At 36.8% G+C, this 17435-nt stretch overlaps 1 protein-coding gene across 2 annotated transcripts in view; it reads left to right on the top strand.

Moving 5' to 3' along the window:
* TMPRSS15 (transmembrane serine protease 15) overlaps positions 1 to 17435 on the top strand; it is a 137803-nt gene that overhangs the window by 102143 nt on the left and 18225 nt on the right. For both annotated transcript variants that reach the window (XM_036850722.1, XM_036850723.1), the window contains 3 exons: positions 2205 to 2300; positions 6180 to 6229; positions 6959 to 7133. In XM_036850722.1, the coding sequence (XP_036706617.1) occupies positions 2205 to 2300; positions 6180 to 6229; positions 6959 to 7133 (321 nt within the window). The remainder of the gene's footprint in view (positions 1 to 2204; positions 2301 to 6179; positions 6230 to 6958; positions 7134 to 17435) is intronic.

The following is a 17435-nucleotide window of genomic DNA, read 5'->3' as shown; positions in this document are numbered from 1 at the left end:
AGTCCTCTAAAATCTCTTTGGATCCACATCCTGTCTTCCCTAAATGTGTGAGTCCTTAACTAAAAGATTCCTGCAGTGGTAAAGTCCTTCCTGATCTAGAGCATTCCTGACCTTCTACACCCTCTGCTGCCGTTTGAGATCTTTTTTTTTTTAACTGAAGTATAGTTAACTTACAATATTATATTAATTTCAGGTGTACAACATATTGGATATTTTTATAGATTACACACTATCAGGGAGGAAGAAATGTTCCTCTACACTTCTATAGCTTCTTCTGGCTGGTCTAAGAATTAAATTGACATGAGACAGATTAATAGGAAGTTTCTACCTCTTAATCTACCTCTTTTTCCCTCCTTCCACCCATTTCCCCTCTGGCAACCCCTGTTTGTTGTTTGTATCTGTGAACAAACCCCTGTTTGTTGTTTGTATCTGTGAGTCTGTTTCTACTTTGTTATATTTGCTCACTTGTTTTGTTTTTTAGAAAACATCCAGTATTTGTCTTTCTCTGTCTGACTTATTTTGCTTAGCATAATACCCTCCAGGTCCATCCATTTTGTCATAAATGACAAGATTTCATTCTTTTTTATGGCTGAGTAATATTCCTGTGTGTGTGTCTGTGTGTGTGTGTGTGTGTGTGTACCACATCTTATTTATCCATTCATCTGTCAATGGGCACATAGGTTGCTTCCATATCTTGGCTATTGTAAATAATGCTGCTATGAACTTTGGGGTGCATGTATCTTTTCAAATTAAGGTTTTCCTTTTCTTTGGATGTCTTTATGCTTGTTTTGTTTTCTGAGCTATAAAAAATATATTTTATATAAGTCCTTAAATAAGATGATTCTTCTTCCCACATGGAAGGAATATCTTAATCTTTAGCAATAATAGTAGCAACACTCATTTTTCCTTTGGTAAATCCATTTCAGATTTTGTCAAAGGAATGGTGATTGATTTGTGTGCTTGAGTTACATTTATCTGTTTATAAAATGAAAGTGCAAGATGATAAGTTCTGGGACATTAAATACAAGCTCCGTTGTTCCAGTTCTCTGTTCAGTGAATGAAAGGTATCAGACACTTTCAGTTTCTTTAAGGTGTTATCTTACCTTAAAGAGAAAGGAAACAACGTCTACTTCGTTCTTTTCCTCTTACTGATCATAACAGCCATGAGTGTTCCTTGGAAACTTCCTCTATGCACACAGACAGAAAAGGGTCAGCGTTGACTATAGCCTGGGAAAAACACTGGACCTTCTTTTGAAGAGGGAGTGGGTGGGTCCTTCAAGATACTCCAAAAGATAGGAACCACATCATCTCCCTGCCAGCCCAGAGAAGATAGCAAGAATCAGGATGTTTCCAGCCTAAAGGCACATTTTTATATGAAGATTAAAATCTGGGATAAATAAAAGGCAAGAAAAAGATTAGAAAGTGAGAAGCTAAAAGTTTCCAGCTAAGCCTAGGGAAGAGTGGATAATTAAAAGAAATCTTCAGTGAAGGCTCACAGTTGAGAGCATGGCTATAACAGGTTTTCAGGGATAAGAAAGACCAGTAACTTAATGTCTTCTGTCACATGGAGGTGTCTTTTTATCCCATTCTGGCTCACCATTTGACACTTGGAGGTACAAGGCGCATACTCCCTCTTTTAGAGCAGAAACATAGCTTCCGATTTTAAATTAGGGCAGTTAGGCTTTGAATTGAATGAAATATCAAGAACAAAGCAACAAAGGTAAACACTGAAGATCTTTTTCTATGTTGTTCTTAGGCAACACGCATTTTTTTAAAAGATGAATTACACTCAACAGGAAAAAATAATTAATAAATTATGTCATGGCAATTCTTTTAAGTTGTCATTATAATTGACCATTATAGAAATTGTTGGACAACATAGAAAAGTCTAATGAAACAAATCAGACACTCAAATGACATATGCACTGATTTTAACTCTGTTAAATAACATATATGAGCAGGCAAACAAGAACTAGAGGTATTACGCAAAAATTAAAATTACATTTTATGTCATTATGAGTAACTCTTCTACTGAGTTGTACCATCTTTTAGACATCAAAACATTTGAAGCTTAATATTAAAATGTTAATCTCTTTGCCTGGAATTTCATAATTTATTTCAATGTCCACAGCATTAAATAACTAGAAGTTTCATTTATGACTTTTTTGTTTGTGTTTTTGTTTTGTCCGCGTGCTTTTCCCTAGGAGTGGAAACTCATCCATGCCAATCTTTTCTACTGGACATGGACCGTTTGTACAACTAAACACAACACCTAATGGCAGCTTAATACTAACACCAAGGTGGGTCCCAAAATGTGTTCTTTGACTAGTTGTACATAGACAGGAAAGAAGGTGGATTTTGAAGTCAGTCAGATTTTAATACCACCATATATGCCACATAATCTTGAAAGTTATTTAATTTTTTTGTTATTCAGGTAATCTCAAACAGTATCTAATTGATCCTATCAGATAACATTGCCTGATCCTCATATGCATATGGTAAGAGGGTCAAATGAAGTATTATAGTGTAATTAGAGAGCACACTGATAGAGATTCAATAAGTTTTACTTCCACATTCTTTTTATCCATACTCTTGGATTTATAAACAAGTACACCCCACAGAAAGAAATTGTGAGAGTTGGAATAAATACGTCTAATGTTGATCAGACTAAAAAGAGTGACACAATTAGTTATCATCAAAAGAGAAGAAAGGGACACAAAAGTCATGGCATTCTTTTCTCTAGCAAATAGAACATGGTTATTAAGTGAAACAGTACAGACTTCAAGTTGTGCCTGCATTTTCTCTTTTGCTCTTTACAATTAGGTTCACTTTTACAGCTTTTACTGATGTTTTAAAAAGCAGCATCATTCCTGTATTCAAAGATCTGTTTTAGCTTAGATTATGTCATTTCTGCTGTTTGGGAATTAATGATAACTTCGGTTGAAATTGGCTTCTGAATTTTACAGTTCCATTAAAGGCCAGCTTGGATGGGAAGAAAGTAACTTCAAGAAGAAGCTGTAACAACAGACAAGGATTTAAGATATCATTGCTGTTGCATTAGCTTGAAGTTCTTTGTTTAATACACTTAAGGGTGAAAAGTGAAATTATATAATTACTCAGCTATTCATGAAAAGTTGCCATTTCTGTGAGCTCAACCAGTAAAACAGATTTTTAAAGGAGTATTTTTACTACCAAAGTACTTTGCAGTTGAATATTTTATATGAATATTTGCAGGGCCTTGACTGATTTTATTAGTCTCATCGAGGGTGAAGCAAAGCATCTGCAAGTGAGAAAGTGGCCTACTAGATTTCCTTTCTATAAAGCATGTCTAAATTTGCATTACCATTATAGATCTTGAACAGTGTGTAGGCTGAGAATGTCTCTTATTTATATTTTATAGACATTTAAGAATCAGTTAAAAAAAAAGGAAAAAGTACAGAATATTTTATATTAATTATATGCATATTTAAAATAAGAACTAGTTTATTCCATGCTTATCAACAAAATGCCAGTATCATTATACATTGAGGTCTTTATTGTATGTATGTTCATGTTATTTGAAAGAGACACCATTTACACACAAAGATACTTGAAACTTTCATCACATCAATAATCCAGAACGTTCTTAATCTCTTCCTTAATTAGCCACCTTATACTGGGTTGGCAGGAAATCAGACATATATGCACTTAGTTAGTATGTATGTATGTATGTATTTATTTATTTATTGCAGAAATGCATTTATTGCCCCATGAAATCTGGTGTTTTTGAAAACACCCTTTCACTAGTGGTCATAATAAAAAAATTAGGAAAGGAAGAGGATATCAAAGAAGATGATTCTTCCAACTATGAAGATAGACTTAGATCCCCATTTTTTTCTCCTATTATGAGGCATATGCATGACTAGACTACTATTTCCCACCACTGAGAAAAGGCCACTCAACACGGTACCAGCAATCTGACCTGATATAACTGGAAATGTACAATTCATGCTGTTGCCAGTATTGGGTTTCCTTTTCCTCCAATTCTTTGTCTAGTAGTCCTAGATAACAAAAAAAAAATTTGACTTAATATATATTGATTGACAGTGTGTTCTAAGCATGGTACTAGGTACAGGATATAGAGTGCTTATCAACAGTTTATTGAATGCCTGTCCTGTGACAGATGCTGTGGTAGAAACATTGCAGTGTTACAGAGGTTATTTCTAGTCCGTGAAAAAGCTCTTTGACTTAAGTAGCATGGCTCCACTGTAAGGATGAGGAGAAAAGCCTGGTGTTGATAAGTGACTTGGACTCGTTCACAAAGCTGGAGGCAACATGAGATTCTAACCCAGGTTTATCTGGCTTCAAAGCTCTCCACTTTCCATTCTACTGTGCTACCTCTGAACTCTCCGAGGCAGCATATCACTTTAAATAACAGTTCTGGAAAGGAAAAAGAAAGAAAAAAGACCACTTGTTGGGCATATATAGGGAGAGAAATCAGTTCATTTTGTCAACACAGTAGATACAAACTCATCCATTTGTATCCCAGTATTGTCCCACTGGGCTGAGAGCAAGACACAGGATCATGGCATTGACTTTTTTCCCATACAGAGGGCTGACCTAATTCTGACTCCAGGACCGAAGGCCAGGACAGTTATTCTATTTTTCTCTAATCTCTATAATGTATCTGGACAAATGTACTCACTGCTCACTCTGACCAGAAGTGAAGCAACTTACTGCTATATACTGAGACCCTACACGTGTGTTTGTGTATGAAAATTTTGATTAACCAAAGCACTTGAAGAATGAGGTGTTAAGCCCAGTTTAATTCTCTGGTAACCATTAAGTTAACCAAAAACTTTTCTGTGCTTGCTGAAAAGAAATTCATCCATTTTTTACAGACCACAGAGTCTTAAACATTGACACCTATAAATGATGAACCATTTTGAATATGAGTTTTCATTGATGGATATTGTAGATGTAGAAAGTTTGAATGAAACTTGACAGTATGCTGGGGCACATCCTAAAAACGACTTCTCTCCTAACCATGGGTGGATAACAGAAGAAGCGTTAACTGAGGCTTCTTCTTTGGGGAATTACGAATGCATGTTGATATATCTATATCTAGATAGATATACTTACATGCACATTGCTTATTAATAAAATGTATATTTACTTATATTTCAATTGGCTATGTCTGCTCTCGGGGATTTGTCAGACAACATGAATGCATGTAATTTCAAGTAACCCTTATCATGTATGTTCCAGACACACTGAATTGTTTTATTGTACTTAATGATCTCATATGCATCTTGGGTCATGTTTTGTGTTTTTTGACTTGTTCTTCCCTAAAATTTCAAGCACCTAAAAAACATGCACAATAGCTGTTGTTAAATATGTAAATAGAAACCATTAAAATTATATGTGTGTATGTGTGTGTTTTAATGCAAACAATAGCTACAGTAGCTGCCATCAGGAAAAAGTGTGGGCAAGTACTTTAATTCCTTGTGTTGTACTGATCTCTAGTGGTTAGTAAGTATAACACATTTAAAATTTTTCTTTGTTTTAATTTTTCTTTAGAATTCTTGGCTTTGAAAAAAGTTGGTATCCAAATATTTAAACGGGTAGTGAGTTTTTAATTATTTATGCCTGCACTTTATTTTATATTTACATGTCTGCCTCCCTTGAAAGCAGGACTCATGATTCATTCATCATTGAATTCCCTGAATAAAGTACACAGCCTCACACACAGTTTTGGGCCCTGAATAGTTGTCTCTTTATCAATACTGAGGCATATTCTGTATTATAGAACGGTGAAATCCAAGGTTGGTTCACAGAAACTAACAGTAGCTACCGTTCATCAAGTATTCATTGTGTATAACGCACAATAATAATTCCATTGCAAATATTTCTTTACTTCTCACAAAACTCCAATCAAGTACTATTGCCCCTGTTTTATGGATGTTAAAACTGAGTCTTGGGGATATTGAGCAACTTATCCAAAATCACATGAAGAGTAAACGGTAGAGTTAAAGATACGAACTCAACTTTGACTTTGAGGATTTTCTGCTGTGCATTTTATGTATGACACATTTAAAAGTCCATTTTACTAAAGAGAAAAAATAGGACAAGTTACACTATGTTTTGCTTTAAAATGTTGTGTGCACCATTTTTGAAATACAGTTGTTCTTCTATTACAGTAAACGGTGCTTAGAGGATTCACTGATTCTGTTAGAATGTAACCATAAATGTAAGTAAATATTTCCTCCTGTTCTCCTTCAAGCCTTCAGTTTAAAATTCTGTTTGTTTCTTTTTTTTAATTTATCAATACACCCAAAAGGATGTGCACAAAATTTCATTAATAGTAGATAACACAGACAGAGGTGGCAGAATTTTAAAACGGCATTTAAGAAGTAAGATATTATACTTCACAAATTTCCATGTCCTTTGAAATCTTGGAAAAGATGATTTTTTTATGAGTCAATTTTAAATTTCCCTGTGATAAGTGAAAATTTTTAAAATGTGCACTTAATACTTATGGGAGTACTGTAATGAAGCCTTGACATTACACCATCCTGAGCTTCTCTGTGTAATAATACCTCCATCATCCAAGCTCCTGAGATCTACTCCAATGGCAACAATGAAAAGAGTCAACATGCCTGGATACAGTTCTCTCCAATATCACCCTGTAGGTCACTTTGAAACCTGAGTCTTCTCAGCCTGTTGTTGTGATCTACAGGGAGTGTCCATTGCAACACATCAATGAGGAATCTCCATACATTATGAAGACTGTCTTTTGGTTTTACTGAAGATGGTGGCAGAAGCAATGGCATCAGTTTTTCCTATTCAGTCATCACAATCATTCTGTTTAGAGTCACTATGTCACCTAAAGTTATTTTGCAGTGATCCACTCAATTTTCATGACCAGAGGAAATCCACCAAAATTAACTAGAAGCTCTTTCTTCAATTATCTTAACAGCATGTGGAAAAAAACTGGTGGCTCAAGAAGTTAGCCCAAGGATCGTTGGAGGAAACGATTCCCGAGAAGGAGCCTGGCCTTGGATCGTTGCTGTGTATTATAACGACCAGCTGCTCTGTGGGGCTTCTCTGGTCAGCAGGGACTGGCTTGTGTCGGCCGCCCACTGCGTGTATGGGTGAGTGTGACATCACAGGTGGCCCTTCCCCAACGAGGTGACCCCAGCAGACACTGTGCATCCCATTTCAGGCAGCCTCCCCAAACCCTCCCAGCAGGGAAATGTTCCTGCTGTTTATAACATTATAAACTTTCCAGTCATTTTCCCATTAAAATCATGTATAAAAATAGAGAAAGTATAATTAAAATTTATTCTTCATTAGACCCTTGGATCAAGTATTATGTTTCATACACACACAAAAATTGAAATTTCCACCTATTTACAAGGTAAGCATTTTTTAAGGTATAAAATTAGTTTTCACTATGTAAATTGTGCTGGTTATCAGCAGTACAATATTTATTGTCAGCAAAGTGTCAATGTCAAAAAAAGCATGTATAGATAGCCTTCAAGTTACAAATTAAAAAGTGTGCCCTTTGAAATTCATGTGTAAGCACTTTGCTCTGAATTAGCGTAAAAATGTTTCCTTAGTTCTCAAGTCAGATCTGTTTTGATGTTAACTGTAACTGAAACTTAGAACTAAATCAACCCTGTTGAATTCTTTTTTTGATATGACAAAATACATGCTGAATTTTAGAATCTATCTTCTCCCTCTAGAGCAGTCATTCTTAAAGCAGTGCCACAGGAGAAACGAGAGTGGGTGCAAGGGCCTGGAAATAAACATCAATATTCCTGGGCCCAAGAACATGTTAATTTCTTCTTCTGCCTGAAAGATGGCACCTCTTTAGGTAATTGTACTCCAACACTTCTGAATTAAGTTAGAAAAAAACGTAGCTTCCTCATAGTAAAGATTCATAAGCCCTGACAAGGGTGATTTCCTGCCCCAAGAGACCTCCAGGGAATGACCTTACCTGTGAGGATTAGAATGAGCCTCTAGCATCCAGAATCTCTGAGAGAAGTGTGTGTGCTCAGAATGGAAGATGCAGCCTTAGTTAATCAGGATAAAAGACTCATTACGTACAAACACAGGCATTGAAAGTTCTTGGATGGATGGAGACAAACTATCAGCTACAGGAGGCTGTCAAAATTATTCAGGAGATACGGAGGGCCAGGGAGAAGGAGTATTAAAGGATTGAGCCTACGCAGAAATACCCATCATACCAGAGTGAGAGTAAACTCAAACTCATAAGGCTGGGAACCTGGAAATGAAGACCCTCAGCTACATCCCAGCTTGGCCAATTACCTGCGCTCCAGAAGGACTGTCCAAGGCACTGCCCATCTACATCTAAAGCTGTCTGAGCCTGTGCATTACATCCCATATCTGGGTGACTAAACTATAGCCTCTTCCATATCTAAACTACACCTTCTTAACTTTGCTGCCTCTTGATAATTATATTTTAATCTGTTTACAGCCATATCATAACAAATGTCTATAGCAGCCAACTTTCCCACCCCCTGTTAAACATGACTTCAACCTTTACCTATATATACTCTATGCCTTAGGCATGTCACAGATGGGTAATATATCCTAACTGTGTTACAAGTAAAAGGTATCTTTAGCTAGAAATTCAGTGTTTCCTGCTGCATCATAGGTAGGTCTTAGTAAGACAGCCACCTCCTGTATTAACCTCAGATTTTGTAAATTCGTCCATTTGACGTTCTTGCAGAACATATGCTTTCTAAATGTCAACCACGCTTGCAGTGATATTAGTGACATCTTTCAAATAGCTACCTTACAGATGTACTTACTATAGGTCAATTATACCAATAACATCTTTTCAAACCGTGAATATATGAGGGAAATAGAAAAGCAGTTTCATCTAATATAAACACATGTTCAGTCATATAGGACATAAAATGTCTTTTCACACAGTTTCAATTTGAACAAAAGCAAACAAACATAAGCTGTAATAGAATTGTGATGAAAAACTTTTGCTCACCAACCTTGCATTTTACTCTCCTTAGCCACTCAGTGGTATTATTTCTTATTTCTCCGGTTACCAGGAGTTTTCTTGCTTTTTTCTTTATGTCTCTAACCAAGAAAGTTACTGATATTATTTCAAATAGTTTTATCCAAAAAATATTCTTACCAGTATGCTAATACTGAGTCTTATTTGTCTTTTTAAAACTCTACTTATACAGTAAAAAGCTTAATTTCCTAATAAAAAGAAGAACCCAGATCAAGAAACTTATTGAAACCGTACTACACAAATGACCTGACCCCAATGTAAATCTGCTCCAGGAGTTTTCACCTGTGGGTAGTTAAATGGTCTAATCGGACAGTTCTCTGTCTGCATTCGTATTATCCACACTCTCTTTCCCACCCCTCAGCCTCAGTATTCCTGGATGTCACTAAACTTCCCTGTGCCTGTTCTGTTTCTCTACTACTGACTTGTCTTCTTTTCCAACCTTAAAAGAGATATTTGTGAAGTTTTAAGAGATATTTGCTGTGATTTAAAGACAAGGTTGACTTCAAACCAGAGAATATTTTTTTTTTTAAATTGAACCATCTTTTTCCCTTTATTTATTTATTTTATTTATTATTTTATGGCTGTGTTGGGTCTTCGTTTCTGTGCGAGGGCTTTCTTTAGTTGCGGCAAGTGGGGGCCACTCTTCATCGCGGTGCGCGGGCCTCTCACTATCGCGGCCTCTCCTGTTGTGGAGCACAGGCTCCAGACGCGCAGGCTCAGTAGTTGTGGCTCACGGGCCCAGTTGCTCCGTGGCATGTGGGATCTTCCCAGACCAGGGCTCGAACCCACGTCCCCTGCATTAGCAGGCAGATTCTCAACCACTGCGCCACCAGGGAAGCCCCAAACCAGAGAATATTTTGATCCAACTTATGCTACTGACTTTGTGTGACTTAGTATCTGTGGGTTTCAAGATCCTCATCTGTAGGGTGTCCACAGGATATCTACCTCCTAGGGTGATTGTCAGGACAAAATTAAGATGCTGCAATGCTTTTGCATACTGTGAATTATAGAAATGTGCAATAAAATTTTTATTGTTTCCTGCTCAGGAAAGGTCTGTGAAAGAAGACTCTAAGTCTTACCCACGAGACATTCAGCACATTTATTTTCTAAACTTTTTATATTGATGTAATTTCAAACATGCACAGAAGTTGCAAATAACAGTACAGAGAACTCCTGTGTACCTTCACCGAGATTCACCAGTTGTTTACATTTTATGCTATGAAAACTTTCTTATCATTCTTTAATTCCCTCCAATTTGGAGAAATATTTATTTTCTGAATCATTTGATAGTAGGTTAGACATTGTGCCTCTTTACCCTGTTTTTTTTTTTTTTTTTTTTTTACTAAGAACAAGGATATTTTCCTACATAATCACAGAAAATCATGGAAATTTAACATTAAGGCAATACGATTGTCTAGTCTAATTATCTAGTACAGTATGTATTCACTTTTGTCAATTGTCCCAAATATGCCCTTTATAACATTTGTAGTTTGTATGTTTTCCACCCAAGAACCAATTTAGGATAATGCACTGCATTTAGTTGCTATGCCTCTTTCATCTTTAATCTAGAATAGCCTTTCCATCAGCCTTACTATCTTTGCCTTTCTCAGCCTTTCTTTCTTGTCTTTGTTATTTTTCTTAATACAAGCAAGTTATTTTATAGAAAGTCCTTATATTTGGGGAAACCCTTCAAGCTTTCTCCCTTGTTGGTCTTGATATATCCCCATTCTTTGAGAACTTTTTAACTTTCTGGCAAAATAAGATGTTCCAGGTTCATCTTGTGCTTTCCCTGCCTTTGCCCTCAAATCAAGCTTTCTATAAGAAACCCCAAATCCATTTAGCTATTTTAGTTCCTTCTACATTTTAAAAAACAAGATCTTCCATGCCCCTTGCAGCTGCTGGTGTGTCCTGCTTCTAGACCCTCTCAATGGACATAGCTCTGTACATACAAATATGAACTCATAAGGATAGCTCTAATTCAAATAATATACCATAGGGTACATCCTAATCTTTTTTCCTTCCATATTTGTAGCTCTTATCTTATTTGTGCTGTCCACAAAATATCTATGGATTTGCTCAAGCTTAGAATGGAAAAATAGTTTGAAAATTGTGGACCCATACCACTGTGTAAAGCAAACTTACCAACTGGAGTTTAATATTTGTTTTCATTTTTTCCCACTGATATATAGCAAAATGCATAATCTTAAGTATCTAATTTGATGAGTTTTGAAAATGCATCAGCCTGTATAACCCACACTCCTATCAAGACATAAAACATTTCTATCACCTGGAAATTCCTCTCATACCCCTTCCCAGTCATCACCATCCCTGAAGTGGACCCCAGAAGGGACCACTATTCAGTCTCCATGGTGGGTGGGCTGGTCATTTATAGATTTACAGTCTGGATCACATCTATTGAATAGACATATATCAGTGATGAAATTACCCATAGAGAAGCCTCTTGCCAATCTTCCATTCTTTAACTTGCTCTTCAGAGAAGACCAAATGCACTATATGGATTACCTCATTTCTTATTAAAATGATTTCTTGAAATAGGTGTTAACATTTCTGAAGTAGATGATTTCATAATGAGGTATTTTGGGGTATGGCAAGAAATACAGACTACTATTTATACTTTATTTAGTGCTAAATTAATTTAACTGCACTACTAAAACTCTGAAAGCCAACTTTTTAAACAGTATTGACTATAAAATAACATCGCTTAATTAATTGATAGTGCAATTACAATTTAAAATTTGGATTCTTTTTAATGTCTCAAACATACTAAATAGGTCTAGGATACAGAATCTACCCAAATATAATATTTTAAAAATTATTTCATTTTTACTTAAACCTACTCTAAAAAATAAACATCATAGGTTTAGTTAATTTCTCTATTTATCTACCTATTTTTACGGCTTTAGGAGATCAGCTAATAATAAATTATCTTCTTCAGGTTGCAGAAATACTATAATACTTTTTCAAGATTATAGTAATTTTTACAGATCAAAAAAGGAAGAACATTTTCCTAGGCGAGTAGAGATTTCAAGATTAGACTAGTGACTTATGGGTTTTTGGTAATGGCATAGATCTTGACTCCTTTTCTAACGGATTTCAAGCTTGAGTTGCTATTCATATTTTTGACAGTTAAAAATTTCTTACTGCTTCACTAGAACCTTTTAGATTTTTGCCTTTCTCATAGGTTTTACCAATTTCCAACCTGGCGTTATCTCCTTAAAATTATGCATTCTTCAAGTCACCCTCGGCCCATATTACATACCCCATTTCCTTGACATTATTCTGTTAACACTATTTTTAATAACACACTTCTTATTAGCAGGTATCTTATTATAATTATTAGTCTACCCAGAAGTTTTATTTCCTAGAAGTTCCAGTATCAGATCTCTGAAGCTAGTTCTACTTTGAGAACTAATTCATCATCTTGGATCACATTACTGTGCCCTCTTTTTCCTTATTTATTTTGTGTAACCACTTGTGCTGTTATGGCTTTATTTACAACTCCTCTCTCTTTACCTGGCTGTTACATGTGACCCCTGGTTGTGCTCAATCTTTCTGGCTCCTGGATTGCTTCTTGTTTTTCATATATCTATTCAGTCATTGAGCACTTATCTTGTGCCAAGCATTGTTCTAAGTTTTGGGGATAATAGTGCTCTACGGACGAACAAAGTCTTTGCCCTAATAATGCTTATATTACAGGCTAGGGCAGAAAAACAGAAACCTTGAGAAGCCCAGCTACCACAGTTGATCAGAAAGTGACTGGCAGTGGGGTAGGAACAAGATTGGAGATGTAGGCAAGACCAGATCCTAAGCCCTGGTGAGGACTCAGTTGGCCATGGTAAATGGGAAGTGAGACAATTTGGAAGGCAGAAGAGTGACATTATCTAATTAGGCATCTGTGTGGTGATTAGATTGCTGAGAGGAGCAAGGATAAAATTGGGGGGACCAGTCAGAAAGAAACAATGGTGGCCCTAAGATTATGGCTGAGGAAGCTGGACAAATGTCTGGATCTCATTAGTAAGTTCAGATGCTTAGAGCTACCTAAACTTACTAGTGATCACAGATAGATAAGGAGAAGAACCAAGGATTTGGGTTTGAGCAACAGGATGAGTGTTGATATCATTTATTGAGATGAGGAAAATGGGAAGAAACAGGACTGGAAGAGAAATAAAAGTTCTGATTTCTATATATTAAACTTGAGACTTCCTACCAGAGTCCAAGTCGAATTTACTTGGCCAATTGGCACATAGGTATGTGAATCTAAAGTTTAGAGGAGAAGTCAAGAATTAAAACACAAAATTGGAAGTTTTCAGCATATTTCTGGTATTTAAAGTCATGGCATTGGATGAGATCATCTATGGAATTACTGTTAATGAAGAAGAGAAGAAGGCGGAAGGCAGAATTCTAGAGTATTCTCAATATTTCGATTTTTGAGAAGAAAAGAGCTGGGAAAGAAAAACTGAGGAAAAGCAAAGAGTGAAATGAAAGGACAATCACAAGTGTGTGGATAGTCCTGGGAGTCAAGTGAAGAAAGGAGCTCAGAGGTGATTCCTTAAATTTCTAGAAATAATCCACCAGGTCAAATAATGATGAGGATTATTTGGCTTACTCCTGGTTCCCTGTACTTACTTCTCTTTTTTTACACTTAAACAAATAAATGTATACCTTTATTTTATTTTCTTTTCTTTTATTTTAACATTGTATTTATTTTTTTAATTATTTTATTTATTTTATATTTTTGGCTGCGTTGGGTTTTCGTTGCTGCACGCGGGCTTTCTTTAGTTGCGGCAAGCAGGGGCTACTCTTCGTTGCGGTGTGTGGGCTTCTCATTGCTGTGGCTTCTCTTGTTGCGGAGCACGGGCTCTAGGCACGCAGGCTTCAGTAGTTGCGGCATGCAGGCTCAGTAGTTGTGGCTCTCAGGCTCTAGAGCGCAGGCTCTGTAGTTGTGGCGCACAGGCTTAGTTGCTCCGCGGCATGTGGGATCTTCCCGCACCAGGGCTCGAACCCGTGTCCCCTGCATTGGCAGGCGGATTCTTAACCACTGCGTCACCAGGGAAGCCCCATACCTTTATTTTAAAAACATGCTTCTACTTAATGAAATAAAAATACTCACATGTATGACAATCTTGTCCCGACTCATAATAAAGACTAATAATTGAACACATCCTCCCTGCACACCGTCCTTTCACAATACAACTGCCTTTTACACACTTTGTTGTTTTTCTTTTGAGTTTCTTTATGGACTCATGGGCCTTCATTAACAGTGTATTTTATTAACTAGGATAATTATTGTGATTATTATATGATGCCCAAATTGTTAAAGCTAGCTAATGTTATCCCATTTAATATGGCTCCTTTATTCTGTAAAAATTACCTCTGATATTCTTGAAAATTTTCTTGCTCTCTGACAATACCACCACATTTCAGGGGCACTCTAATTTTTACTTGCCTTTAAAAAAAGGAGTTGGCTATTCTCTCAGGAATCCTTTCCCATTCATTGGAGAATGATTAACAGAGACCAAAAGTTCTGTGCTGTGGGTAAACATTGGGATTGGCGGTAAGCAAACTTGTTGAGGTTGCTTTATGCCACCATTAGTAATGGTAGAACATAAACAAATTTCAATTTATAGTATGGAGTCCCATTGATCTTTTCCTTTTAGCATATTATGCTGCTCTATCATAATTATCTTACCACATTTACTTCCCACCACAATGAAAATTCCGTGTACAAATGGACAGTCTTATGCTCAGAGTAGTGAAGTTATTTACAACCCAGCACAGAGCAACATAGAGCGGGGCAGCGCTAGTTCATCCCATCAGGTGCAACATCTGTGGAGCATCTACTGTGTGCCAAGGAGTATGCTAGGCTTTGAGCTTACAGACGTCAGGAACATGTCTTTCTGTTTCCTATCAAACTGTACCTTTCTTTCCCTTGCTACTGAGAAAAACACTCTGGACAGAGCAGGCGAAGGTGAAATGTAGCAGAAATTCAGCCAATTTTCTCTACCTAAAGGTAAGCTATTTCTGCCATCTTTAGCCTCAGCGGAACTGGGGTCTGCCTATCCAATGGGATTATGTCCTGTTCCTATCCCCACCTGTCTTCTGTCTTATAGCTTCTCCTTACTTTTTTGGAATGTAGATGCTTTGAAACAAGAATATTTTGAAATATAATTAAGTCCCTTTTCTTCATCTGCAATGATTTCTTGGAAGGATTTCTTCCCCCATTTCTTGGCTTTGGGTGAATGGAAAAGCTAGAAGGATTTTATATTGCTCAGTATCCCAACAGTGATTACAAAGTATGGATTCTTGGGTCCCACGCCAACCTTCCAAATTAGAATCTCCACAGCTAGAAACTAGGAATCTGAGTTTTTAGCAAATTTCTCAGTTGATTCATAAAATTTAAGTACCATTGGCTATGACTTCTGTATTCTCAAGCCTTTGTCCTCAGAGAGAAGGATGTAGTCATTCTAGTGGTGCTCGTGCTAATGTGGGGCTCGTGGTAGGAAAGTGAATTACATAGACACAGAAAGGTATGTGGAGCAGGACTTGGGAGAGAAGTGCAAATGACACATGTTGGAGAGATATTTCCTTTCCATAGTGCTGCTTACAGATGCAGGAAAAATAAAAACATGGGAAAGAGGCTATATTCCATATAGCACAATAACAATTTCAGAAATCATTAAGAATGTGTCAGAACACCATTGCTGTAAATCACATTAGACAAGTAGCTTGAAACATGCATGTTTGATCTTCATAGTTTGTGGTTCATGTATTGATTTTCTACTCAAAACACCAAAATAATGAGAGAAAATGGTGATTACTAAACTTTGCATTAGCTACAAGCTTTCTCATATCAGTATTATTTTTATAGTTCTCAGATGGAGTACAATACTTACACAAGAGATAATCTGGGAGTTTAGCTACTGAACTGCATTATTTTATCTGAACTGCATTATTTTATCATTGATTTAAATCTATAGCAAATAAACTGCATATACCATTCTGAACTTTTATGTAATTTATTGTGAAAATAAAATATGTAGAAAGGATTTAAGGAGACAATCCTATCATTTTTTAAAATAAATGTACTCTATTGACTTCAAAATAGAACCTATATAGTGGATTCATACTCCTTTTGAGCATTTTTTCATAGTTATTATTTAAATGCTATACCATTAATATAGTTAGTACTATTTGTAATTTAATATATACATACTAATATAATGCATTGGTTATATAAAATATCAGAATAGAATATGTATAAATAAATATAACTAAAAGCAAAGTAGGAGAAATGGTGTGGCAATTTTAAACTAATTTTTTGTAAATATGAAGTAAATATATAAATTAAATGCTGAGTAAAAAACATACAATGCTTTAAAAAGAGTAACTGTTACCTAACAGGCATGCTAATCAAGTGACAATCATGACCAGCTGAGCATTAGGAAACATACCTAAAGATGTGGTAGAGAAAGAAGCTCAGAGACAGGACACCGGGAAGGAGATTTCACCCTACCCCTTCTCCCTGAACAGGTCAAAGTGGGCAGGGGAGTCCCAAGGGACAGTGGAAGTGGGTGCTGTCAGAGCATCTGAAATTATCATTATGTCCAACTTGGCCAAAGTACTGATTCCTCTGACCTGGAAAAGGGAAAGTGAGAAGACCTTTGATAATCAAACAGGGCCTCTGCAGCACATAATGCCCTCCTGGCCCAGCACCTGGAGAGTTAAGGAGCTGCCACCAATCACTAGGAGCTGAGACATCCTCCCCTACCTGAGCCCAGGTAACCAACGGCAGCGGGAATGTCTCCCTCTCCTGCCTCCCAACCTGCCCCTCATATTCACAGCCCCTCCCACAGAACCTGCCCATAGCTACGTGAGGCTCCCCAGTATCCTGGTGCAAGGGAAGCCTCTAAAATCAGACAGTCCCACATAAAGTCTCTGCCTTACCATTTTATTTAATTAATTAATTTATTTATTTTGGAATCATGACTTTATTTTATTTTGAATGTGTATTTCGTACCAGTATAGACTATAAAGCTTACATACAAAGACATCCCAGGAACAGTGAGCACCACAGTGCCAGATTTCCATCTCCAATCCCCCATTCAAAGGCCCAGGGCTCTGTCAGCTGGAAGGGGAGGAAGCTTTCCCAGACTGGTGGAGTATGGCAGAAGCTCCCAGACCCAGGCCGAAGAGAGCCTACAGGCCCCAAACACGCCACTCTGAGCATTTAAAGAAAATGTCTACAATTGATGGAATAACCTTAACCAAATATCAGTCGTGCTCAAACACAGAGAGGCTTTCTCTGTCCCTCCATAAAATACACACAACTCATTTGTCACCACTGGGAGTGCTGGTGCTCCAAATTTCTACTTTG

The sequence above is a fragment of the Balaenoptera musculus genome, chromosome 4, assembly GCF_009873245.2.
Source record: "Balaenoptera musculus isolate JJ_BM4_2016_0621 chromosome 4, mBalMus1.pri.v3, whole genome shotgun sequence".
Taxonomy (NCBI): Eukaryota; Metazoa; Chordata; class Mammalia; order Artiodactyla; family Balaenopteridae; genus Balaenoptera; species Balaenoptera musculus.
This window is presented reverse-complemented; position numbering and strand designations above follow the sequence as displayed.